Raw genomic sequence first — 27,848 nt, forward strand, 5'->3', positions numbered from 1 at the left:
CTTACATATGCAGCATTTCTACTTTTGCTTGCAATATATCATTGTGGATTGAATATCTACAGGTTTTAGACTCCTGGTCGAACAAAACAAGCATTTTAACTCATCATCTTGGGCAGCAAGAAAATTGTTGTGGGAATAACAACATTTTTTCAAAGACTACAAAATTGATTCTGCAGGTATAGGCACTATTTTTCAAGCCATTTGAAATAATAAAAATTACTAAAAAGGAAAAAAATGTGTTTTCAGGTGATTCCTGCACAGACTGTCAGTGATTGGGATGATAACCTGCAGGTGATTACTGATGAGCTGCTACCTGTGTAGCCAGGCAGTGCTCCTATTGGCTCCCTGCATCCCCAGCTGGACAATCACAACGGAAGAGACCCTTTTAAATGGAGGACATCTTGGGCCTTCATTCTCTCTTTGTTTTTCGATGCATTTGCTGACTTTGGTAAAGAAAATTGGTTTGTGTGGTGGTGAGGTTGGGACCAAGGTTATAATAGTTTTGGATTTTTCATTAGCTTTAGTTTTAATTTCGTTGTGAATTTTTGTTTTCAAATTCAGTTAGTTTTAGTTAGTTTTTAGAGTGAGTTTTCTAGTTTTAGTTTAGTTTTTATTTTTTGAAAATGCTTAGTTTTAGTTTAGTTTTTATTAGTTTTAGTGTTAGTTTTAGTTTTTTTGTAATGGGCTATGTGTTGGGTGCGTGATTCAAAAAGGTCATAATAAATGTTTCCTTTATTTCCTTTGGTTTATTATCTCAGCCCCAATAAGGTTATTAACTCTTACAGTTCTGGGTGTTTTGATCCCAGTCTCAGTAAACATATTCACCATGTGTTGCATGTTCAAATAGAAACACTGAATTATGAATGAAAAAAGTTGACAAAAACGAAAACTAAGGACATTTTCACTGTAATTTTAGTTAGTTTTGTAACCACAAAATACAGTTTCAGTTATCGTTTTTTTTTAAAAACTCTAGTTTTTATTTTTATTTCAGTTAACGAAAATGTTTTTTCAATTCTAGTTTTCCTTATTTCGTTAGTTTTCGTTAACTATAATAACCTTGGTTGGGACTAGGTAAGTTGGGGGTACCCTGTACATTTTCGCATCACGTAGGTTATTCTCTGTTACTCCATTAGTTTATTGGTTGTGCCACCCCTGTTTTGTTCTGAAAGCCTTTTTTGTAGATAAGTTAGTTAGGCCTTTTGTTTGTTTTTCTTCTTCACAGCTAGTTTAGATCGGCCTCGTTTTGTTATATTTGTTTCACCTTTCTTTTGGCACAATCACTTGTCCCATCCTCCCCCACACTGTAAAAGAAGAATCTGTTAAATTTACGGTAAATTACCGGCAGCTGTGGTTGCCAGAACTTCACCGTAAAAAATACAGTGAGGGGGTTTTCTACTGTAAATTTAAAAATCAGCAAAAACTAATTTAGACTGAATATTCTAGTTATTTTTAAGGTAATTGTGTCATTCATTCACACATCATGGCAAATCTCCATTAACTTTATATGAAAATGTTATATTTTTACAGCAAAACTGTGCGTTTCCTACAGTTCATGACAGTAAAAGTAAAAATTGTGCTATTCCTTGATTTAAGGTAATTAAAAGTGTCTACTACGGTGATACACAATTTTTAATTTTACGCCCCATTCCTGATGCAATTTGACAGTGTTTTACTGTGATTTCTACAAACATTTTTTACAGTGCACCTTAGTGTGTCTTTGGTTATTGTAAAATAAATCATCATTGTTCATATCACCTTTGACTTAGTTTAATTTTCTGATTGTTGTGTTCTTGTCTGCTGGCTGGGTTTAGTCAGATGGTTGCAGCCCTGACGTGTAGCACAACTTTGCAGTCTTGTCTGCTCAGCTATTTAAGCTTGTGTAGCGTTCGGTGACCTGCAGGCGGCTGCTGAGGGCATACAAATGAGCGAGGTGACTGGGAGCCACCACAGCAGTCCAGAGCAGCGTCACAGACAGATGGGAGATATTTGATCAGATGTCGCAGACCTTTACACATCCTCAGGGAGCTGAGAGACACACACATTCTCCTAATCCCCTCAGTTTGTGTGTAGGACATCAGACTGTGGTGGGTTTACAGGCTTCGGCATGAAGTGGAATTATACACAGAAACATTTGATTCTTATAACGAGGAATTTACATTTACATTAAGGGGTCACAAACACAAATTACCTGGGGGTCGCTGGAGGCAGTATCAAAATAACCAAAAAAAAGCTAAATTACTTAAAAAAGACACACAATGACAAAAAAGACACAAACTTACAAAAAGACACAATGAACCCAAAAATACACAATTACAAAAAAGACAAAATTATTAGAAAGACACAAAGTTACAAAAAAATACACAAAATTACAAAAAAAAAGACAAAATTACAAAAAAAAACACAAAATTATTTATAAAAAGATACAAATTTACAAAAAAAGACAAAATGACAGAAAAAGCTAAATTACTTAAAAAAGACACACAATGACAAAAAAGACACAAAATTACTAAAAGACACAATGAACCCAAAAATACACAATTACAAAAAAAGACTAAATTATTAGACACAAAATTACAAAAAAATACACAAAATTACAAAAAAAAGACAAAATGACAGAAAAAGCTAAATTACTTAAAGACACACAATGACAAAAAAGACAATTACTAAAAGACACAAAATTACAAATGAACCCAAAAAAAGACAAAATTACAAAAAAATACAAAAGTATTAGAAAAAGACACAAAATTACCAAAAAAAAGACAAAATTACAAAAAAAAGACACAAAATTATTTATAAAAAGATACAAAATAAAAAAAAAGACACAAAATTAAAAAAAAAAGACACGGCAACATAATGGTCCGGTAGCAGCTGCCTTTCTTTTTGTTAACGTCGTCATAGAAACAAGTGAAACAAAGCTCAAAGGGACCTTCCACACACAACACGGTAAAGGGCCAATCATATAAAACTCACATTAAACTTTCATATCAGAGGGGGCCACAAAATATTGTCACGAGGGCCTTAATTGGCCCGCGGGCCACAAGTTTGAGACCCCTGATTTACATAGTGGACTTCCCTCCCATTACCTGCTGCTGTAATCGATTTCAGTTTACCTAAATAATGCTGTTGAAACTGCATCTACAGAGCAGTTACTAGTTGTTAGTGAATAGGATAAGATTATAGATTAGATTTCAACAAATGTAACGAGGAGGAGAACAAAGTGTCTAAAAGAGCAGATAAATGAAACGGCGCTGATGCAGAAAATTAATTCACAGGATGTTGGTGTAGGAAATCACTGGCTGAGTGGGTGTGAGTGACAGAATCAGTGTTGCAAGTCGAGGGGAAAAAAAAAGAAAATCAGTATTTACTTCAGACTGGTCTACATCTTCTACGTATTCAGACAAGATGTTTTTTTCAATTGTCAATGTTATTTTGTAAACTTTTTAGTGCAAGATCGCTTTATAATAAGGTCCTTAATAACCATTAATTAACAAGTAATAAGGCATTGTTCTCGCTTTAAATCCGGTAGTTGCAAAAAGCATAGTTAACTTATAATAGAGGAGCAATAAAGTATATTTTAATATCAATAAGCAAACAAAATAAGATTAATAAAGGCATGGCAAAGACATAATGGGTGGGTCATGGGTGTTTGTAATGCCATTATTAACACTTATATAAGCTTATAAACACACAATAATGTTAATAAGCATCTTGTAAGGACTTACAAGCGCCTTATTACTTGTTAATTAATGGTTATTACAAGGACCTTAATATAAATATCCCTAAAATATTCATCATTTTTAAATTACAATTTTTCTCTGTATTGTTTCAGTGTTGTTTATTGTTTATTATTACTGTCATTGTTGTCTTTATTGTTCTAATTTGTAATTGTTTCATTGTTGTTTATTATTACTGCCATTGCTGTTTTATTATTGTTTTGTTTTAATTGTTTATTGTAAGGTGACCTTGAGAGTCCTGAAAGGCGCCTATAAATAAAATGCATTATTATTATTATTATTATTATTATTATTATTATTATAAAGCGTTACCAAAGTTATATAAGAAATAATTCCAAGAAATGTGAAAAGTACAAACTTTAATTAGCAAAAGGCAAGAGCATATTCACACAAGCAAACAAACAAACATGTCTTTGTATTATGTGCTGAAAGCTGTTCGGATATGATTGTAAGGCAAACTAACACAAAAACAGCACTGAAGCCGTCTGATTATCACATATACTCCTCTTACAGTAAAACAGAATTTCACTAGCTAACATAAATACGATTCCTTCCAACATTTTTTTTCCTCAAATACAAAAATATCTTATTTAAAACAAAGTCACACTCTTACGTCTCAGCAATTCGACAGTGCTACATCAATCTCCCGGAAATGTTGTCGGGTAAAAACAAACTGGAACAGAAACGTTACAGATTCAGTTTATATGTGATTGCTCCTACGCTGAAGCAACACTGAAATAAAACTGAATGATGGTTCACATTCTTTAACAGTTTCACATTAATGAATTACAAGAGCTGCATGCGATATGGCTCAAAAAACTCAGTCATGTTAAATAATGAAGTTTAAATGCCCAGAACAGAAATAAACCAACCTGTTGTCAGTTTGGATTATGCACATTTGAAGGGTTCTTCACCTTTGAGGAGGTTTCAGTGGACGGCATTTTCACAAAATGTATTAGCAGGAACAAAACAAAGGACGTTTTCTGATGATAAAAATAAAAAATTTTCAAGTGAATGTTTGCTTTCTGTCATACAAAGAAAGAGGTTCCTCCTGAGTTACTAAATGTCACATGTTAAATATATTAAGTCATGGGCGAACAAACAGAAAAAGCAGCCCTGTTTAAGCACAAACTAGTGGTTTGGTTTTTTTAAGAACTTCTCAAAAAGATGTTGTTAATAACAGGGCATTTTTGTATAAAAGCTATTGCCATGGCAAACCACAAAAAAAGACACGCATATAAATCTGTTTTCACACACAAAAACGTACACACAAAGAAAAATAGCCCTGTTATTGTGTCGCAGCTCTTAACCCATAAGAACCCAGACCAAGTAATCTTTAAAGGAAAATAATGGGGGATATATATACACATTTATGATGTTTAAAAAAAAAAAAATACTACACCTAAATGTCAAAGATCTGTGATGTGACATAAACGTTACATTGGGCGTTGATGGTGTTTGTGTTCATAATATTTCTTGTTTTAAAATAAATTAACTAGACATTTTCTGCTTACAGAAACACAAATTTGACTTTTTCTTTGCATCTCCACAACATATATTAAAATTGAGGCATTAATAATGCTGTTTAACAACAAATTATTGCAAATTTTCAGATTTGTTTTTAAGCAACAAATTAATAATAAATAAAAAAACAAATAACAAATAACATTTTTGTTTGCATCTCCTTAACATATATCAAAATTGTGACAGGAAATATGGTCAGAACAAGTTAAATGCAATACAGGACACACTATTAATGGGTTAGACTTGTTAAATGGGTTTAATCTGAGATTCTAGACGATTTAAAGTGTTTGTTACGAGGGTGTCACCATGGGTTCTTATGAGTTAACTTATCGGCTAAATCTGAAAAATAGGTTTCTTTGAAGCATCTGTACCAACATGTGAATACAACTGAGTGAAACTGAGATTTTGCAGTCACGGCCCACAGCATTCTCACTGAGAGACAGAGGCACATTCAATATGCATTAATGGCCTGTGGTGTTCTACTTTTGAAGAATAGAGACCAGACAGAGAGCTTCATCAGGACTTGTAGTCTGGAGAGTAGAGGCGTGACCTGGGGCTGCTGTTTGGGTCCATCCTCGGTATCGTACGGTTGAAGGAATTCGCTGCAGAACAGTCTAAACCTGAAAAAAAGCCAAATATAGCACTGAGTACATAAAGCAGCAGAATAGACCAGTCACTCTATAAGGGATGGGTACCGTTCACATTTGAACCGATACGGTACCGATACCCGGTACCTGGGAATCGGTACCGGTACTCAACGGTACCAATTTTCGGTACTTTTGCGCTTGTTTATGTGGCAATAAATGTTAGTTAAAAAAGACACACAATGACAAAAAAGACACAAAATTACTAAAAGACACAATGAACCCAAAAATACACAATAACAAAAAAAGACTAAATTATTAGAAAGACACAAAATTACAAAAAAAAGACAAAATTACCAAAAAAAAGACAAAATTACAAAAAAAGACAAAATTATTTATAAAAAGATACAAAATTACAAAAAAAAAACCAAAATGACAGAAAAAAGCTAAATTACTTAAAAAAGACACACAATGACAAAAAAGACAATTACTAAAAGACACAAAATTACAAATGAACCCAAAAAAAGACAAAATTAGAAAAAAATACAAAATTATTAGAAAAAGACACAAAATTACCAAAAAAAATACACAATTACCAAAAAAAAGACAAAATTACCAAAAAAAGACACAAAATTATTAATAAAAAGATACAAAATAAAAAAAAAAGACACAAAAAGACACGGCAACATAACGGTCCGGTAGCAGCTACCTTTCTTTTTGTTAAAGTCGCCATAGAAACAAGTGAAACAAAGCTCCAGCTGGAGCAATAAAGTGACCTTCCACACACAACACGGTAAAGGGACAATCATATAAAACTCACATTAAACTTTCATATGAGAGGGGGCCACAAAATATTGTCACGAGGGCCGTAATTGGCCCGCGGGCCACAAGTTTGAGACCCATGATTTACATAGTGGACTTCCCTCCCATTACCTGCTGCTGCAATCGATTTCAGTTTACCTAAATAATGCTGTTAAAACTGCATCTACAATTCTAATCTAATTTGTTTAATAATAAAATCTATTTTTTTCAATTTAACATATTTATTTCTCAAAATATAAACTTTAAGAAATATATCAAAACAATATAAAATCCAGGATGAGCAGTGCTTTATTGTTTTATTGTAACATGAAGGTTGCAGTGTTATCAAAGAATGCAGAGGAGCGCTCTCAGGTGGCAAGTGCACGGAGAAAAAAAAAAAAAAAAGGTTGCACGTGTGATTTGTTGTGATGACGTCGTAGCGGTGCGGCGCAGCACCGGTCAGACAGTATTGTGGGCGTGGCATGGTTGGAGTAAACAAAGTTGAGTCGGGCTGCTCTGTGCACATATTGAGGATGACGCAGGAGTCTGAGGGATTTAATTTCAGCGAGGCAGTTTGGGGTAAAGTGGCAGGTAATATTCCTGAGTTGAAGAGCGGAGTATTAGCGGAGGACCAGAGCTAGCTGCTAGCTGCTAGCTGTTAATGACTGGTCTACAGAAGAATGGAGAGACCAAACGGAGTAAGGAAGGTCCAATCTGGAGGCAGACGAAGGCCAAGCCCGGGTAGAGACATTGGAGAGATAGCAGCTGGCGGCTAGCGGCTAGCAGCTGGCGGCGAGCAGGCCTAGAGCCGGCTGTTCGTCTCTGCGCCGGGGTGGAAGAGGGCAGCAGCTAGTGGCCGCGGTGAGCAGACAGGACCAGACGAGGAGGTAAATAAAAAAATAGTGCGATCGTCAGTACGCTTGTTAATCAAAGACGTCAAATGAAAACAGGTTGAAATCAATGATCAGTTTAAAGTTAACGCCGTTTAGGTACCGAAACATGGTACCGTTTGATTTTACATGAATCGATACTCGGTAGTACCGACGGAATTCGGTCGGTACCTTTAAAAGTACCGAATTCGGTACCCATCCCTACACTCTATGAAGGGAAAATATTACAAACAAGTAATATGTAAAGCAAATCAGTTGCTACTAGTTAAGCTTAATCAGATATGACAGAATTTAAAATGAAATATCACTTGGCTGAACAAATCACAAATGTACAGCCTCATTTATATTGGTAACGTGTACACATCTCTCTCAAACACACTGTAGCAGCCGGAGCAAAGGCTATAAATTGTCAAATCAAACACCGCCTGCAGCAAAGTCATTCACAATAAATTGGAGACTTGGGGACTGAAACAATACTTTTTTTTGCTTGGTTTTTTACATCTAAATGAGGTTTTATTTACAATGGGCGAGGTGAGCATTTCATCAAAAAATCTATTCTTACTGCCAGAAAATTGTCCTGTCTGCTGTCAGACACCTCTTCTATGTTTTCTAATTAATTCTCAGTGGAGCCGCACAGCCCAGTGACAACACAGATTTAGGGGTTGAACAAACTTCTCTTTACGGATCCAATTGCAGAAGCCTTGAGAGGCAAGTGAGAAAAATATTCTCCAAACCTGGGACACCAGACTCACCTGCCAAGCTCATGTTGGATTTGTTTTTTGTTGTTTTAATTGCATTTGGTACCTCTACCATACAGACAGATTGTCACGTAACTCATGAAAATAAGATAAAACGGTCAAACCACAGACAAAATCAAACTAAACACAACTTGAATGTGTCGCTCAGCACTACATGAGATGTTTCATTGCTGTAATTGGTTGTAGGTCTATCAGGAGGCATTTTGGTCCAAGCCCAATTGGTGAGAGGTTCAAGACTAAAATGCCTTTTAAATCTAATCTAAATTGTTTCTAATTTCCTTCTGTATTTTTGCCTGTGAAGCAGATGGGGGAAAAATCCTGCTGGGTGCAAAAAAAAGTTTTTCAGGTTCATTTTTCAAAGTTACTCTTTTTCCACTGGTGACTATTAAAAAAGAAAAAAAAATCTTCTTAAATCCTATTTTCTATGAGTTTGTTTTTGTAATACTAATTTCAGCCACAAGAGGGTCTGAGCTGGGAGGCAAACCAGGAAGTGCCTTAAGCTGCATTCTACTGAAAATTCCAGCAGGGGGCGCCAAGTTTGGCTGCAAAAAAATTCTCTCCATCCATTTCAGTGCAAAATGAGAAAACTTCTCACTTGATTTATTACCTCAGAAATTGTTTTTTAGGACAACACTATGGTCTCATTTGCTAGTAAAAAATCTTCAAGACAATTTCATGTTAATAGTTCAAATAAGGGCCCCATTTCGAAGAAAATAAAAGATAAAGAATCGTACTATCCTGAATTTTCACTGATGGAAAAAAAAGATTTAAAAAAAAGAAAGCAATCAAAAATTTGCCCGGCAACACTATTTCCTCCACCTGTTTCACAGATAGAAACAAAGTAAAGATTACTCTGGCAAAACCAAATTTTCCACCTGTTCTTGAGTCATAAACACAAACGATTTTAAATCTGACTTAGAAAATGTATCAGTGTTAGGGGTGGGCGATATGGCCCTAAAAAGAATATCACGATATTTCAGGCTATTTTTGCGATAACGATGTTCTTGACTTTATTACAAAATACTTAAAAAGATACAGAAAATATGATTTTTCAGTCTGTATAAATAAATAAAAATCTAAAATGTAGTGTGAAGTGCAAATCTCAACAGTTGCCAAATAAAAAAAAAATACTCTTGACTCTTGAGTATGAGCAAATAATAAAAATAACCATTTAGGGGTTTTCATATTTTCATGACATTTTATAAAGGAGAATAAAGGTTCTTGTATGTTTTATTAAAGGCATCTTATTTTGACAGTCTTCTTGTAAGTTCTGTGGTGGATTCTGTTATCACACTGTGCTCTTATTTTGAAAAATGCATGTGTTTAACGACAGAGAGTAAGGAGCTTTTTGTGATTAAAACAACTTTAATTGTTAGCTAATGTCAACCTTACGCCACTACATCAAGAAGTAGGAATGTTGCCAATATCATGATATGCATTTTTTTTATAACCATAAAAAAAATATACCGATATTATCGTGAACGATACGATATGGCACAGCCCTAATCAGTGTTTCCATCCCTTGACTCTCTCTGGGCTTCTGTACTAAAGCGAGATGACATTAAGTGGTATAACCCTTTAAATGCTTCAGTCTTTATTTGTTTAATAAGCGTAGTGGGGACGTGTGTCCTACCTGAAGTGGGTGGCGGTGTCCTCTGGATGAAAGCAGGGTGATACGCTTGTTCCCTCTGGCTGAACACAGTGTGGAGGACTGCAGGGAATAAAAACACATTTAAAACACATCATCACAGTGTTTAAAGAGCTCAGTATCAGAAACCCTCCAGGGAATCACACAATTTCTTCGCAACTTCAAATTGTGAGTGCCACTGCTGAACACAGATTTGTCATGTTATGACAATGCTTCAGCCGTGAGGGGACTTGTTAAATTCCTTTTGTTATGAAAGACAAGCTGACCCCGCAGTGCCTTAGAATGTTGAAGGCGTTCATTTTCAAATATATATATAAAAGAAATTACTCGTTTCAGCTGCCATTATTCACACAAGCCAAACTTCATTAAAGAATAAGATGAAACTCAAAAAAATTCATATTAACCCATTTAAGCCGGGAAAGCATTACCGCATTTCTACCATTACATTACATTACATGTCATTTAGCTCAGTAGTTCTCAACCTTTTTTGAGTCGCGACCCCCAATTTAACATGCATGTTGTCCGCGACCCCCGCTCACTGAACACAATCTCACACGCATGACCAAAAAAGGAAACAAAATGACCAAAAAAGACACAAAATGACCAAAAAAGACACAAGATGACCAAAAAAAGACAAAATGACCAAAAAAAGACACAAAATGACACAGAAAAGAAACAAAATGACCAAAAAAAGACAAAATGACTAGAAAAAGACACAAAATGACCCAAAAAAAACCCCATGAAATGACTAAAAAAAGACATGAAATGACCAAAAAAGATACAAGATGACCAAAAAAAGACACAAAATTACCAAAAAAGACACAAAATGACACAGAAATAAACACAATGACCAAAAAAAAGACAAAATGACTAGAAAAAGACACAAAATGACAAAAGACACAAAATGACCCCCAAAAAAAGACACAAAATGACACAGAAAAGAAACAAAATGACAAAAAAAAAGACAAAATGACTAGAAAAAGACACAGAATGACATAAAAGACACAAAATTACCCAAAAAAAGGACACAAAATGACCAAAAAAAACCCCATGAAATGACTAAAAAAAGACATGAAATGACCAAAAAGACTAAAACACATTAACACATGAACGCTTTAACACAGTGGAGACAGAGCTGACTTCCAAAATGATTTGGCGACCCCCAGAAATCATCTCGCGACCCCAATTGGGGTCCCAACCCCAAGGTTGAGAACAGCTGATTTAGCTGACGCTTTTGTCCAAAGCGACTTACAATAAGTGCATTCAACCTGAAGGTACTAGACTTAGACCACAGGAATCAAGTAAGTACAGAACTTTAAGAGCTAACTGTAATCGCTACAGGAGAGCTATATGTTAAAGAAGAGAAGAAGAGAAAAGAAGAGCATTTTTTTTACTAAATAGAATAAAATACAAATACAGCAATACCAGAGCAAGCAGAAAAGCAATTTTGAAGCATAAACTATACCAGAAACCAGAAGCCAAGTAGATCCTCAAAAATCAAAAATGCACTAGAGATTTACAGTTTAAACTATAGTTATAAAAGGCACAAGACCCCAGAAACCCCAGAAACTAGAAAACAAAGCCTTATAACAGGCCAATTTGCGCTTAAGTGACTAAGGCCTGTCAGGTGAAAACCCACTAAATAGAATAAAATACAAATACAGCAATACCAGGAAAGCAGAAAAGCAAATTTAAAGCATAAACTATACCAGTGTAGGGGTATCTGGTTTAGATACACATTGCCTCCAGCAGGGGTACCAAAATATTTAGAGGTAAAGCTAATTTAGATCAATTTTGCTATCAGAAATTGACTAAATTAGCTTTACCTCTAAATATTTTGGTACCCCTGCTGGAGGCAATGTGTATCCAAACCAGATACCCCTACATTATTATGGTGCCCCGAGACTGAGTAACTTTAATTCATTTAAAGTTTTAAATATTAATTTAGTCAATTTCCGATAGCAAAATTGACCTAAATTAGCTTTTACCCCTACACCAGTAACCAAAAACCAAGTAGATCCTCAAAAATAAAAAAATGCACTTAAAACCGGGGGCACTCTTGCGTTATTCTACCATTAAAGTCGGGAAAACGGATATGTCGTTTTTTTATGTCGTTTTGCGGCCCCTGGGTCAAATTAATAATAAAATGATCAATTCATAACGATGAATGATGGAACAATTTTTACCTAGTTTTTCTTCAAACAATATTGCATTGTACACAAAAGGAACCCAAAATGTGTACATTGTGTAGTTAAATAAAAGCAATAAAAGCTTGTGTATCTTAAAAAAAAGATCATTCTCACTATACTGCACTTTCAAAACGAAAAAAAAAGTAATTGTGCACAAAAATTAGAAATATCATTGTTGTACAAAAATTACTGTTGTTGTTGGTCAGTCATTTTTTCAATCAATGTATTTGTATCTTCCAAATATACTTAAATGAGATTTTTTAAATAAGGTAAAATAAAGGTTTTAAATGCTTAAATATCATCTTTTGCAGTTTTTAAATATATATAAAACACTGGCCCCCACAGTAAAACTGGTCTAGAACAGCCACTGCCAGGAAAGCAGAAAAGCAAATTTAAAGCATAAACTATACCAGTAACCAAAAACCAAGTAGATCCTCAAAAATAAAAAAAATGCACTTAAAACCAGGGGCACTCCTGCGTTATTCTACCATTAAAGTCGGGAAAACGGATATGTCGTTTTGTAGTTTTTTCCACCTATTTTCGGTCTCTTGGCCAATAAAATGCATCAGAATACATGTGGGAGTGTCACAATGCATCATGGGACTTTTCCAGAACTGAAATCATGGCGGAGGGAGCTCAGAAATAACAGCTATAAGCTCTCAAATACTTTTTGAATTTCATTTCTATCTGCTGCAGAGGCTGAAAAATCACCCAGAGGCTTTACAGCCATTTTTTCCAGGCGTTTTAGGCCTAAATGGGTTAAACACTCACATTATCATACATAATAATCTAGGTATTCAAACATTGCATGTATTACAGAGCCTCCAGCTAGCTCCGTTTTACAAGAAAAAGCATTTTCCACAGTAATGGTGACCCACCGATGATGATGATGGCTGTGCCGGCCAGCAGAGCGAACAGGGTGAAGAACATCATCTGGTAGGAGTTTATGAAGCTGTGCAGGGAGTGGCCCCCCTCGACGGGAACAACTGGAGGAGCAGCTGCTGTGAGAGTGTGGTGGATGAGATAACAGGCTGTCAAAACCTCTTCAAAGTGCCGAGAACATATGAAACTCTAACAAATATTAGCTGCGGCTGCGAGGGATAATGATGCTCGTAACGGTGGTCGTGAAATTTGAAATCTGGATTAAATGATGGCTGCTGAAAATCTGCCTCATTCGTGTGCTTATTATGCCCAACAGATGACTGAAATGCTGTCCAACTAAACAGTTTTACTTGTTCTAAAAGCAATAAAACAGTGAAAATAGCTACAGTGCAGGCCAAAAGTTTGGACACACCTTCTCATTCAATGCGTTTTTCTTTATTTTCATGACTATTTACATTGTAGATTCTCACTGAAGGCATCAAAACTATGAATGAACACATATGGAATTATGTACTTAACAAAAAAAGTGTGAAATAACTGAAAACATGTCTTGTATTTTAGATTCCTCAAAGTAACCACCCTTTGCTTACTAGAATATAAGACATGTTTTCAGTTATTTCACACTTTTTTGTTAAGTACATAATTCCACATGTGTTCATTAATAGTTTTGATGGATTTACAATGTAAATAGTCATGAAAATAAAGGAAACACATTGAATGAGAAGGTGTGTCCAAACTTTTGGCCTGTACTGTACATTGTGACGCCATCAAAACACATTTTCCCTTTTTTTTTTTATATTTCACTGCTCCTGAGTTCAAACTACTGTACCAACAGGAAGATAACGATGGAAAAATTGTGGATCAAATGCAACTGCCTCATAGTTACAGCAGCAGGAATAAATGGACGGAAGTATTTGATCATGTGGATGGAAAGTTAATTCTACAGTTTTGGAAATCTGAAAGGGCTCCTACGTTTGAAATGTGGTTGAGAGAGCTGGGAAATGTATGACACTTGGAGAAAATCAGGTACATCATATCTACTAAAGAGGATATCTTCTTTAAAATATGGCAACCTTTTCTTGATTTAATGTCTAAAAACTGAATTAGTGTTATTCTGTTGCTGTGCCATTTATGTTATACCCTTGTTTTGTTTGTCTAATGTCAAAAACTCTGTCAAAAAAACCAAAACATATTGTTATAGCTCCACCATTTATCTCTAATTTGTATACATAATTTGTATATATTTTTCTGTTATGAAAACAATAAAAAGATATGCAACACTTTGTGTTTTGTCTTGATAATAGCGCCACCTGCAGGAAGTTGTTATTTAATAACTTGAGTATTCTTTGGGTTATCAAAATTCTTTTAATAACTTTATGTCATGAGGGTCCATAGATGCTGTGTGCAAAGTTTGGTGCAAAACGTTGAAATTGCCTAGGAGGAGTTCGAAAAAGTAGGTTTGCGACATTTCGCGAATTTGCGAAATAAAAACGGTAGGCGAAAATGGGAGTGGCTTATATCATGAGATTCAGCACAACCCAGTGAACGCGTGGATATAAGTTTTTTGAATGTGCGATAAAGTATGTGGAAGTTATTAGCCTAAACGCACTTTCCTTTATTATAGCGCCACCTAGTGGTGAAAATTCAGGATGACAATAGATTAAAAAAAATTTCGCCAGGTGTGACTTATGTTAAAAGTTTCATGAGTTTTGGGGTATGTTCAGGCAGTGAAATATGCGATCATTTGGGAAGAAGAATAATAAAAAGAAAAAAAAGAAAAATCATTCGAAATACAATAGGGACCTCGCAGGTCGTTGCCTGCTCGGGCCCTAATAAATACACAAAAAAAGGAATCATGTGGATGGAGATGAAATTACCTTGAAGTGATTATGTTTGTTCAATCTGGATTTCTTTTGAAAAGCGTGATAGCCTTACTGCCTTTCGTGTGACCTTACACATAAATTACGCTGAAAGCAACATGACCTTGTGCCTTGTCATCTGCTCTGAGAGGATATCTGACCTAGTTTGGCAGCGTTGGGATCAGCCACGTGAGTCAAAGTGACTGGGATGACGATACTCTGGCCGCCGGAGGAGCTGCTTATGGAAATGGAAGCAGAGACGGCTGCCTGGGGGTCCACAGCCCTGATGGTGTACTTGGAGAAACTGGGGAAGCCACGGTGGACCTCAGTCTCCTGGACAGCAATGCTGGGAGAAGTAGACACCACCTAAACAAGGTATAGGAAGATGTTATACACACTACTGGTCAAAAGTTTTAGAACACCCCAATTTTTCCATTTTTTATTGAAATTCAAGCAGTTCAAGTCAAATGAACAGCTTGAAAGGGTCCAAAGGTAAGTGGTGAACTGCCAGAGGTAAATAAAAAAAGGTAAGCTTAACCAAAACTGAAAAATAATGTACATTTCAGAATTATACAAGTAGGCCTTTTTCAGGGAACAAGAAATGGATTAACAACTTAACTCTATGGAGTCTTGGGCTATTTTGTCCTTTTTTAAATTATTTTCATGTCTTTGTAAGTCATTTTGTGTCTTTTTTTGGTCAATTTTGTGTCTTTTCGTGTCTTTTTTTGTCATTTTGAGTCTTTTTTTGGTCATTTTGTGTCATTTTGAGTCTTTTTTTGGTCATTTTGTGTCTTTTTTTAGTCATTTTGTGTCTTTTTTGGTAATTTATTGTCTTTTTTTGGTCATTTTGTGTCTTTTTTTGTCATTTTGAGTCTTTTTTTGTCATTTTGTGTCTTTTTTTAGTCATTTTGTGTCTTTTTTGGTAATTTATTGTCTTTTTTTGGTCATTTTGTGTCTTTTTTTGTCATTTTGAGTCTTTTTTTGTCATTTTGTGTCTTTTGGTGTCTTTTTTTGTCATTTTGAGTCTTTTTTTGTCATTTTGTGTCTTTTTTTAGTCATTTTGTGTCTTTTTTGGTAATTTATTGTCTTTTTTTGGTCATTTTGTGTCTTTTTTTGTCATTTTGAGTCTTTTTTTGTCATTTTGTGTCTTTTGGTGTCTTTTTTTGTCATTTTGAGTTTTTTTTGGTCATTTTGTGTCTTTTTTTAGTCATTTTGTGTCTTTTTTGGTAATTTTGTGTCTTTTTTTAGTCATTTTGTGTCTTTTTTTAGTCCTTTAGTCCAACATAAAATGTGATTTTGAATCTTTTTTTTTACTTTCAAAACACTATCATGCTCAATCAAGAATTTTAAATGTTGCAAATGTGCATTCATTTCAGAGTACACTGAGACATTAAACTGCATCATTTTCAATTAAATTCTGGAAAAATCGGGGTGTTCTAAAACTTTTGACCGGTAGTGTACATATATATTTTGTTCTTGAAACAGGGCTTAACAGATTTTACCAGGCATGTGTCTTGTTTTCTGGTATTTTAAACATCAGTAATGCACAACCCTTACTTTTTCTTCCTGGTGCATGTTTTACTATCTATTTTTTTTTTTATATTTTACAATGTGGTTGCTACTGATACCAACCAAAGGCCAAGAAATAGTTGCCAAGTTATCAAAACAGCTGCCAGAGAAAGCCTGGCAACAGTTCCTGTAAAATAAGTTTATTCTTAAAACTATATCCAAAGTAACAAAAATGAATATACCATCCGAACCAAGGTTAGCCCTGCTAGGGGACTGCTAGGTTCATAAGAATAGCTTTGACCATAGCCAATAAATGCATAGGTTTCAAATGGAAAAGCAAGGAGGCGCCCCTACCCTCTCTTTGGCTTATTGAATTAACCTCCTGCATCCCCAGTGAGAAAATAATGTATAATCTAAAACAAAGACCGGACAAATTTGAAGGAGTATGTGGTAATCTGATTGAGCATTTGAATACAGCAGACATAGATAATTAAAGAGTGAAACCAAAATAAGACATAGTTGCTGATGAGCAAAAGGTAACTATTATTATTATTTATATATATTTATATATATATATATATATATATATATATTTTTTTTTTTTCATTCGAGACTTTACCTTTGGATTTTTATATACCTTGAGTTAATTTCCATTTTTATATAGGTTTATTTATTTATTTTATTGTATTTTATTTTATTTATCCATTTGCTTTTGAAGATTTGATTGTCTTGCTGTTTTTTTTTTGTTTTGTTTTTAACTGTATGTGTGTATATGTATGTAGATGTATGTATGTATATATGAACATATATGTATATGCATATCTTTATAACTATGTGTACCAGTAAAGGGAAATGGGGGGAGGGAATGGGAGGGGGGGCAGGGTAAAACAAAAAATAGGATGTTCAATATATGACTTGCCATGTTATATGTTAACACGACAAAATCCTATGTTTAAAAAAAAAAAAAAAAAAAGTTTATTCTACCGAGGGACTTACAAACTGCAAAAAAAAAGTAACTGTGGGACATTTTGATTAGGGATTCTACACCAAGCAGTGTTTGCCTGACCTCCATGTTGGACAGGGCAGCAGCGGGGCCGTACACGGTGAGTTCAGCCGACGGGTGCAGGCTGGAAAGCAGCAGCTCGGTCTGGTCGGAGTAGAGGCCCGGCTCGATGGGCAGCCTGGCGCTGACTCGTTCCCCAGAGGATGCTCCGCCCCCCAGGCCGGCGCTCACCAGCAGGCTGGTCATGGACATGCTGAGCACACGGGTCTGCTGGTCAGTCATTGGCTGCAAGGTTATGGAACAAGTGTAGGAGCCTGCGGCGAGAATACACAGAGGTGAAAGTGACGGTTCAAGATTAATTATTGATCTGTACACCTCACAGCGTGTGATCCCTAGTGCCAGCGTGGTCTCAAAAGGTGCAAGATATGTAAAAGCAATATTCCCACTCGGTTCTAATAACTGAATTTGTCATGGAGGGTCATTTCACAATCACATGCTCCCTTTAGGACCACGGTGGGATTCGGCCGAGTGGTTACAGCCTCGTACACACAGTGGACCCCCTCAGACACAAGCCAGCAACTGGGGTCCCAAAGCCCAAACACAATTAGACCCGAGCTTTCTACCAACACGGAGTCTCCTTAGTTCAATACATCATCTGGACACCTTTTATAGTCCTGCAAACTCATTCCATGGGCAACACAGATACAGATTACACAAGGGGCAGAGCATACGGATAAACAGTGTGCCAGGGTTAGATTTAAAGGAATTATTTTCTTTAATTTATAATATATATTTATTTTCTGAAAAGGTAGAAAATTATGTAAAAAAAAAATATATAAGTATGGACAGTTAAGAGATGCTAAGAGGTACTTTTCAACCAATGCAATTCATGATCTACATTTAAAACGAAGGACACCGAGATTCAAAACTGTCAAAGGCTTACAGCCTTAACCCATTGACGCCGGGAAAGCATTACCGCATTATCGGTCTCTTGGCCAATGAAATGCATCAGAATCATGATCAGAATACATGCGGGAGTGTCACAATGCAACATCTGACTTTTCCAGAACTTTAAATCATGGAGGAAGACGACTATAGCGGAGGAGCTCAGCAGTAAGAGACGGAAGAGATCTGATGAAAACAGTGCCGATTATTTTATTGCTGATCTGGACTTTGAACCCTCGAAACCAATCGACCGGGATTTATGGATGAGGAATATGTTTTTAGATGACATATTTTCACAGAAGAACAGACAGATTTGTGGCCATCTGGAGATAATAATAATATTATTAATAATATATTAATATTAATAATAATTGATTGTGATGATGATATAAGAAATCATGACTGTTTATGTCTTATATTACATTATGCGTCGTTGAGTACCCTGAAAAGTGCAATATAGAAAATGTATTATTATTTATTATTATTATTATTATGATAATTATTATTTTTTATTACAGTAGGCTAATGAGAACTATGTCGTGTTCTTCCAGTGGTCATATCATGTTAGCATCTTGCTAATGGGCATGTATTAGTATTATGCATAGGATTTTTTATTCAGTCAAATGTAACATTTGCTGAGTTTGTTGATTTTTAAAAAAAACTTTATTGAAGGTTTGGACAAATAAACTCAACTTCGTATGAAAGCCATGGATATAAGCTCTCAAATACTTTTTGAATTTCATTTTTATCTGCTACAGAGGCTGAAAAATCTATTATTTAGTAGGTGTTGAATTTCCAGAAAAACTTCAGGTTTTAGGGGGTCATTTGACAATCGCCCAGAGGTTTTACAGGCATTTTTTTCCCAGGCACTTTAGGACTTAATGGGTTAATACAGATATAACAGACTCATTGCTTCTTCAACCATTAACAAGATCCCTGGTCTGAATTCAGATCGGCCTTACCAATGCTGGAGTCAAAGCTGGTGTGTGTTTTGAAGACGTCATTAGCAGAGAAGTCAACAGCATCGCTGCTAAAGCTGAGATGGCAGCTGACGGAGGTTTCTGGCTGCAGCTGAGAGATAGCTTGAGTCTGGGCAGAGGAACAGGTTCCTGCATGGGAGAACACACTGGCGTTAGATAGATACAGCAGCTATTCTCAACCTTGGGGTCGGGACCCCAATTGGGGTCGCGAGATGATTTCTGGGGGTCGCCAAATCATTTTGGAAGTCAGCTCTGTCTCCACTGTGTTAATTAAGTGTTAATGTGTTTTAGTCTTTTTGGTCACTTAATGCCTTTTTTTGGTCATTTCGTGTCTTTTTTGGTCATTTTGTGTTTTTTTTTTGGTCATTTTGTGGGGTTTTTTTGGTCATTTTGTGTCTTTTTTTGGCCATTTTGTGTCCTTTTAGGTCATTTTGTGTCTTTTTTTTTTTTTTTACATTTTGTGTCTTTTTTGGTCTTTTTTGGCCATTTTGTTTCTTTTTTTTTTACATTTTGTGTCTTTTTTGGTCAATTTGTGTCTTTTCTTTGGTCATTTTGTGTCTTTTTTGGTCAATTTGTGTCTTTTTTTGTCATTTTGTGTCTTTTCTGGTCATTTTGTGTCTTTTTTGCTCAATTTGTGTCTTTTTTGATCATTTTGTGGTCCATTCGTGTCTTTTTTGGTCATTTTGTTTCCTTTATTTGGTCATTTTGTTTCTTTTTTGGGTGATCTGAACTGTGCGTGTGAGATTGTGTTCAGTGAGTGGGGGTCACGGACAACATGCATGTTAAAGTGGGGGTCGCGACTCAAAAAGGTTGAGAACTACTTAGATACATGACCTTTGTGCTCAAATTCACACTTTCAAAACAATTCTGTCAATATTTGTGACTATGATTTATTTCTAAGTCTTTAGTTTTTCAACAGGGCAGTTACAAATGAGAGAACAGACTTAAAAAATGTGATGTGAAAATGTTTTGGGGGGGTTAGATGAAAAGACTGATACCACTGTCATAAATGAGGCTGCAGCCAGTCACTTAACTTAGCTTAGCAAAAGGCTGGAAACAGATGGAAAAAGCTAGCCTGGCTCTGTACAAAGATAAAAACAACACATCTAAAGTTCACATATTAACTGTTCATCTTGTTTGTTTGACTCATCCATCCATAAAACAACAAGTTGTTGTTTTGTATGCGTGCCAGATGGTTTACTGGCTCTGGGCAGTTGCCAGTTGCCAGCGGACACTCCAAAGTTGCAAGTCGCTGATGATAAATAGTCTAGCCCATAACAGCAAATTGTCACTTTACAGATTTTTTTACCTGTATAAAACCAAACAAGATATAAAATGTTAAGTATGACGCTTTAGAGGGGCTGGGGGGCAGATTTTGTGTTTGTGTTTCTGTTGAACAGAGCCAGGCTAGCTCGTTCTTTATTTATTCAGGTCCTTGTGCTAAGCTAAGCTAAGCTAAGCTAACAGGCTGATGGGCTGTAGCTTCATACAGACCTAAGGGTGGTATCAATCTTCTCACCTAACTCTCAGTAAGAAAGCTAATTAACCCATTTAAGCCGGGAAAGCACTACCGCATTTCTACCATTAAAACCGAGAGCGCTCTTGAGTTATTCTACCATTAAAGCCGGGAAAGTGGATAAGTCATTTTGTAGTATTTGTAGTTTTTTCCACCAATTTCCGGTCTCTTGGCCAACAAAATGCATCAGAATACATGTGGGAGTGTCACAATGCATCATGGGACTTTTCCAGAACTTATAAATCATGGAGGAAGACGACTATAGCGGAGGGAGCTCAGATATAACAGCTATAAGCTCTCAAATACTTTTTGAATTTCAGTTCTATCTGCTACAGAGGCTGAAAAATCGATAATTTAGTAGGAAGCGTTGACACTTCTGTTGAATTTCCAGAAAAACTTCAGGTTTTAGGGGCTGATTTTAAAATCGCCCAGAGGTTTTAAAGCCATTTTTTCCAGCCGTTTTAGGCCTAAATGGGTTAAGGGTATTTCCCCAGAAGCTGAACTATCCTTTTAGCTTATTTTTCACTAAAAAGTGAGTCAGTAACAGGTGTAAGGCCTTTCCTGCCTCCCTGGCACATTCATTCTGGCTTTGTCCCAACCTGCACGCCTATTGGAGTTCAATCTTTACAACGCTATCAGAGGTCTTCAAAACGGTAGTTCAGCCAGATCCTCTGATAGCTATTTTTGGTATAGCGGGAGGGATGAACAAGAATCTTTCTGGAAATAAACTTAGAATAACCAAATTTGTCACCCTGTTAGCACGGAGATTGATCCTCCTCAATTGGAGAAATTGAGATTTATGTTACGAGGCTCCCCAGATAACTTTGAGAATACCTGGAAACCATTTATGGATTACATTGAAACCAAGATTTAACCTTTCCACTTTCCTGTATGTATCTCCAGACCAAACTTGCAATAAGTGATCACTGTTATTTATTTAAGCCATTATAGCCCATCATTATGGGGAAAAAAAAAAAGGCCTGAACTGCCTGTCTGTCTGTATGTTTGTTTTTTTTTGTTCTCCTTTCTGATTGAAGTGTCTGTTGTTTGTTGAATGTATGTCTTGTTTTATGGTTTGAAAAGAAAAATCCAATAAAAAGAGTTAAAAAAAAAAAAAAAAAAGTGAGTCAGTACCAATGAGGTTGGTTCCTCTCCCTCTGGTGGTGAGTATGACTTTTGTTTCCTTGCCGATCCTGACAGAAGTAGCCTGCGCCATAACAGCCGTCCTCGTAGCTGCTTCTACCACCACCTACACCACCAAACAGAGAAAGATTCAGACATGTTTGGAATAATCACATTATAATTTACATGCAAAACTAATTGTTTGCATCAATCACACCACACACTGAAACCAAACTAATTAAAACACAGCTGCGAGTTTAATATAACATCATTGCTACCTCTATCACCGTCTCCTCTCACACTGATAAAAGAACACATCTCCATTCTGTCCATTTCGTTATAATGCTTGTGAGCACCTTTCTCTTTTAAGATAAAATACCTCGCACCAAATCTCATCAATTCTTGTTCTGGTAATAGGAAATATTCATATAAAACAGAAGGTTACATTCAGCTCACGAGCAGGGAGGAGCAGGGTGACACTCAGAGAGAGACAATTAATCCTTTTCCACACTCCATCACATATGAGAATCTTAGTGTCGGGCACACACATTAGGCAGAAACAATGTGTTACTGAAAGGTGATGATGGATATACTATATGTCTGCTGTACTACTTTTTTTATTCTTGTTATGATGTATTGCTGAAGGATTGAGACGGTGTGATGCACTGGTGGAGAGGATCAGAATCTCTGGAGAATAGAGGCGTCCAAAGTAGAAATAAAGAAACCAGAGAAGTGTGCCGTTTGCATAATTAGAAGCGGTTTCTTGTAGCTCATTCATCACAGTCACGACTTAAAAGGGAAACACTGTCAGTGAAGCATTGCAGCCACAGTTAACTCACCTCTCTGTACGTTTTTAAGACACCAGGTATCTCATAGTACACAGTAACGGTCCCCGAGTCTCTGGCTACTGCTGCACCACTTTTAGGATCCACCTGAAGAATCCCATTGGCTGAGGAGCTCCAAGTACCACGAGCACCTGCAGAGAAGGGAGGATAATTTATTTATTTGTTTATTTATTAAAGGAACACTCCACCGTTTTTTTCATATTAAAACATGTTATTCGGTCAAGTAAGACGAGTTGATACAGACCTCTTGCGTCTCAATGCGTGCACTCAATCGCCCTGGCGTGCGGCGCCACTTGGCTAGCACTTAGCTTAGCCCAGTTCATTCATTAGGATCCAAACAGATGGACAGTTAGAAGCGACCAAACTCCTCCACGTTTTCCCTATTTAAATACAGCTACACGAGTAGTTAAACGACCAAGTATGGCGACACAAAATAAAACGTGGCGCTTTTCTAAGCGGATGAAAAGGAGAACTATAATGTATGGCGGAATAGCACTTGGGAGCACTTCGACTCGGCGCAGTAATATCATCACTCCTGAGGGGAGAAGATTTTTCAGGAGTGATGATATTACTGCGCCGAGTCGAAGTGCTCCCAAGTGCTATTCCGCCATACATTCAGTGGTGGAAGAAGTATTCAGATTCCTTACTTAAGTAAAAGTACCAATACCACACTGTGAAATTACTCCACTACAGTAAAAGTCCTGCATTCAAAACTTACTTCAGTAAAAGTACAAAAGTATCAGCATCAAAATGTACTTAAAGTATCAAAAGTAAAAGTACTTGTTTTGCAGAATGACCCCACTCAGATTGTTAAATATATTCTCAATATATTATTTGATAATTATTATTGATGCATTTATATAAGCAGCATTTTATTTTCTCAAGGTAGGGCTCATTTTAACTATTTAATATGCTTTTATGAGGTCTAATTTAGAAAATGTCACTTTAAACTTTAAACCGATCATGTTTTTCATGTTAAATCCCGATCTGAAAAGTAATTAAAGCTGTCAGCTAAATATAGTGGAGTAAAAAGTACAACATTTTCCTCTAAATGTAGTGGAGTAGAAGTATAAAGTTACATAAAATGGAAATACTCAAGTAAAGTACAAGTACCTCAAAATTTCACTTAAGTACAGTACTTGAGTAAATGTACTTAGTTACATTCCACCACTGCATACATTATAGTTCTCCTTTTTATCCGCTTAGAAAAGCGCCACGTTTTATTTTGTGTCGCCATACTTGGTCGTTTAACTACTCGTGTAACTGTATTTAAATAGGGAAAACGTGGAGGAGTTTGGTCGCTTCTAACTGTCCATCTGTTTGGATCCTAATGAATGAACTGGGCTAAGCTAAGTGCTAGCCAAGTGGCGCCGCGCGCCAGGGCGATTGAGTGCACGCATTGAGACGCAAGAGGTCTGTATCAACTCGTCTTACTTGACCGAATAACATGTTTTAATATGTAATATGTATAATATTAAGGATCCCCATTAGCTGGTACCTTAGTAACCAGCTAGTCTTCCTGGGGTCCACAGGAACAGCACAGAATATACAGAAAAAAACATATTCTCAATTTATCAAACATTTACAGGTAAGGTCAATCACAATAAACCTAAAAAGGGTAAGAACAAGAAAGGTAAGAACAACATTTTAAAATGTACAGCTTGTATAAAATAAAATTTAACTTTCTTTTTAAATACCTGTTTACTTTCAGTGCAACAGAGGTAGTGAGGCAGAGGATAATGTCTAGCTATTATTGTTTGTAGTCCATTTCATTAAAACAAAACTTATAACATGCAAGGTAAAAAAAAAAAAATAAGGATCTTCTCGGCCAAAAGAAGTACTGTATATAAAAAGGACCCGAGATAAAAGGTTCTTCATTATTAAATAAAATAAAGCGCCCGAAATATTCCACTTAAGAGAACAATAAAGAGACAAATTAAATTACATTTTATTAAGGTTTGTGGAAAAACGCATATAAATGCACTATAATCACTGGAGTGCCAAATAAAATATAAATAACTATTAACTTTCCAAATGTTTTCCATCTCTTCCACATGTACAGCCCTGATTTTAGTTGGTCAGCTGTGTAAAATAAAAAATAAAAAAATAAATAAAAACAGAATGTATCAAATTCAGAATTCAGTGTATATTTACTAAAACATTTTTATCACTCTGTCTTTGATTGTTTCAACTGCATATTTTCACAAAGGATTAGCAGATTATTGCAACATACACTACCGGTCAAAAGTTTTAGAACACCCCAATTTTTCCAGTTTTTTCTTGAAATTCAAGCAGTTCAAGTCAAATGAACAGCTTGAAAGGGTCCAAAGGTAAGTGGTGAACTGCCAGAGGTAAATAAAAAAAGGTAAGCTTAACCAAAACTGAAAAATAATGTACATTTCAGAATTATACAAGTAGGCCTTTTTCAGGGAACAAGAAATGGGTTAACAAATTAACTCTATGGAGTCTTGGGCTATTTTGTCCATTTTTTAATTCTTTTCATGTTTTTGTAAGTCTTTGTATCTTTTTTTGGTTATTTTGTGTCTTTTTTTGGCCATTTTGTGTCTTTTGGTGTCTTTTTTTGTCATTTTGTGGTTTTTTTTTGTCATTTTGTGTCTTTTTTTGGTCATTTTGTGTTTTTTTTTGGTCATTTTGTGTTTTTTTTTGGTCATTTTGTGTCTTCTTTTAGTCATTTTGTGTCTTTTGGTGTCTTTTGTCATTTTGTGTCTTTTTTTAGTCATTTTGTGTCTTTTTTTGGTCATTTTGTGTCTTTTTTTGGTCATTTTGTGTCTTTTTTAGTCATTTTGTGTCTTTTTTTGGTCATTTTGTGTCTTTTTTTAGTCCTTTAGTCCAACATAAAATGTGATTTTGAATCTTTTTTTTTACTTTCAAAACACTATCATGCTCAATCAAGAATTTTAAATGTTGCAAATGTGCATTCATTTCAGAGTACACTGAGACATTAAACTGCATCATTTTCAATTAAATTCTGGAAAAGTTGGTGTGTTCTAAAACTTTTGACCAGTAGTGTACATGTCTCACCATCAGGGCTGGTAATCTGGGCGGAGAAGCAGACCACATCCCCCGCCACCAGTCTGTGGGCCTCGTCTGGGTGGATGGCGTGCCCGACAGGAAGTGGAACGTAGTCCGCCACAGCCGTGTTCTCACTGATCCACACTGCGAGGAGAGTGAGGCCCACATTGACCGTCCTCACTGTCAGAGTGTGGTTACTAGGACCCATCCCCACCTGCACCAAGTCATCTCTGCAGGACGGAACAGTGGTACAGTTTAGTTTGTATTTATAACTAATACAATTGTTCATTAAACAGAAATCAAATATGGTAAAATGAAGTTACTGTAGGTTTAGGCCCCGTTCACACGAGGACGCTCGCGGGTGAAAACGACAAAGTATTTTATGTGAAGTGCCTTTCGTTTAGACGGTGACGGCGTTTTGGGGCTTAAAGACGCAAAAATCTGAAACCACCCTCCAAAGTGGAAAAGTGTAATCCTCTCCTCCGTAGCGTGTCGTCTACACTGACAAGACACAAAACTCTGATCTGATCTGCTCACGTCACGTATGTGTTTACGTCACATACATGCTCCAGTACAGGAAATAAAGAAACGTGGGATTATTTCCATGGTGGGACCTTCAAGCTGCTCTGGCAGCTCTAATAAACTTACAGGAGTCTTTCCACCAAATGTCCAGGATATGTACAGATAGTATTAGTGAACAGAGAAGGATCTGGAATTACCTCCATCACATTCTGGATGCAGCGATTGGTGGGAGGAGCCAGACGGCTGTGAACGAGACCTGGGAGATCTAGTGATGGTGGAGAACTTTGTGGAAGGAGTAGCTGATGAAAATGTGTGGCGTGAAAACTTCTGCATGCCCAAAGATGCTCTTATGGCTTTAAGTGATGCCGCCTGGCTGCATACAATCCAATTTCACACACTTTTGCGTCACCGTATGCAGCAGATTTCCTCCCGAAAACGCTCGTCTAAACGAGGAATAAAAAGTGAAGACGCGACGCCACTTTTGCGTCTTCTGTTCAGACCGTCCTCGTGTGAACGGGGTCTTAGGAACAAAAACTACACTTCACAATCTGGTTACTTTCTCGGTACCTCATTGATCCCATCTGAGCCTCCATTCACCCACATCTGCTCAAATTATTTCATCCAAACCCTAATTTACCTCCCCACCTTTTATCGATCATTCCAATGAATTTGCAAACATAAGTGGCGTTATCATTGTTAGTACAGAAATTGGTAAACAGATAGATAGATAGATAGATAGATAGATAGATAGATAGATAGATAGATAGATAGATAGATAGATAGATAGATAGATAGATAGATAGATAGATAGATAGATAGATAGATAGATAGATAGATAGATAGATAGATAGATAGATAGATAGATAGATAGATAGATAGATAGATAGATAGATAGATAGATAGATAGATAGATAGATAGATAGATAGATAGATAGATAGATAGATAGATAGACAGACTTTTATACTTTTTTATACATTTATCCCAAGCTGGGAAATTGCAGTGTAGTAGTGCAGCATTACACACAGAGACAATAACAACACAATTAAATAAGAAAAACAACCTAGGCATACTTCAAGCAATAAAATATAAAAATACAATAAAAATACAATAAAATATGAAGTGTCTAAAGAAGGAGTAGAATTCCAGTGCATTATTACCAAACTTTTATTTAACCAGTTAAGCTTCAATGAGATTAAAAATGTCTTTTCCAAGATAAAGATAAGAGCAGCAATAGTGTTTGAAGCCACATACATACTAAAAACACACACAAAAAGGGGAAGTGGTCTATCTAATTCCAATTGAATAAGCCTCCAAACCCTATACATTCAAGGTGCTTTAAAAAAACAAGCCATTTAAAAAAAAAAGGGAAAAAAAACAACAAAACTAGTAATGCAAACCGTTTTCTTTTTACAGCTACAAAAGTTCTACGTCCAATTACATTTATCTTATTTTTCCCCTGGAAAGAAGTCTTGCTTTCCTCTCCAAAGCATCTGTTCTGAACAA

The 27,848-nt window shown here is 36.0% G+C and overlaps 1 protein-coding gene across 2 annotated transcripts in view; it reads right to left on the bottom strand.

Moving 5' to 3' along the window:
- Nucleotides 1-4,076: 4,076 nt before the first annotated feature.
- nup210 (nucleoporin 210) overlaps nucleotides 4,077-27,848 on the bottom strand; it is an 83,747-nt gene continuing 59,975 nt past the window's right edge. The window contains exons 32-40 of one of the 2 annotated variants that reach the window (XM_059333875.1): nucleotides 25,832-26,052; nucleotides 22,784-22,920; nucleotides 21,957-22,071; nucleotides 19,289-19,435; nucleotides 17,445-17,695; nucleotides 15,031-15,235; nucleotides 13,007-13,126; nucleotides 9,925-10,002; nucleotides 4,077-5,878 (exon numbers count right to left, since the gene is read on the bottom strand). In XM_059333875.1, the coding sequence (XP_059189858.1) occupies nucleotides 5,775-5,878; nucleotides 9,925-10,002; nucleotides 13,007-13,126; nucleotides 15,031-15,235; nucleotides 17,445-17,695; nucleotides 19,289-19,435; nucleotides 21,957-22,071; nucleotides 22,784-22,920; nucleotides 25,832-26,052 (1,378 nt within the window). In that variant the 3' untranslated portion in view covers nucleotides 4,077-5,774. Of the gene's footprint in view, nucleotides 5,879-9,924; nucleotides 10,003-13,006; nucleotides 13,130-15,030; nucleotides 15,236-17,444; nucleotides 17,696-19,288; nucleotides 19,436-21,956; nucleotides 22,072-22,783; nucleotides 22,921-25,831; nucleotides 26,053-27,848 lie in introns of both variants that reach the window. The other variant, XM_059333874.1, reaches the window with a different exon arrangement.

The sequence above is a fragment of the Centropristis striata genome, chromosome 5 (genome assembly GCF_030273125.1).
Source record: "Centropristis striata isolate RG_2023a ecotype Rhode Island chromosome 5, C.striata_1.0, whole genome shotgun sequence".
NCBI lineage: Eukaryota > Metazoa > Chordata > Actinopteri > Perciformes > Serranidae > Centropristis > Centropristis striata.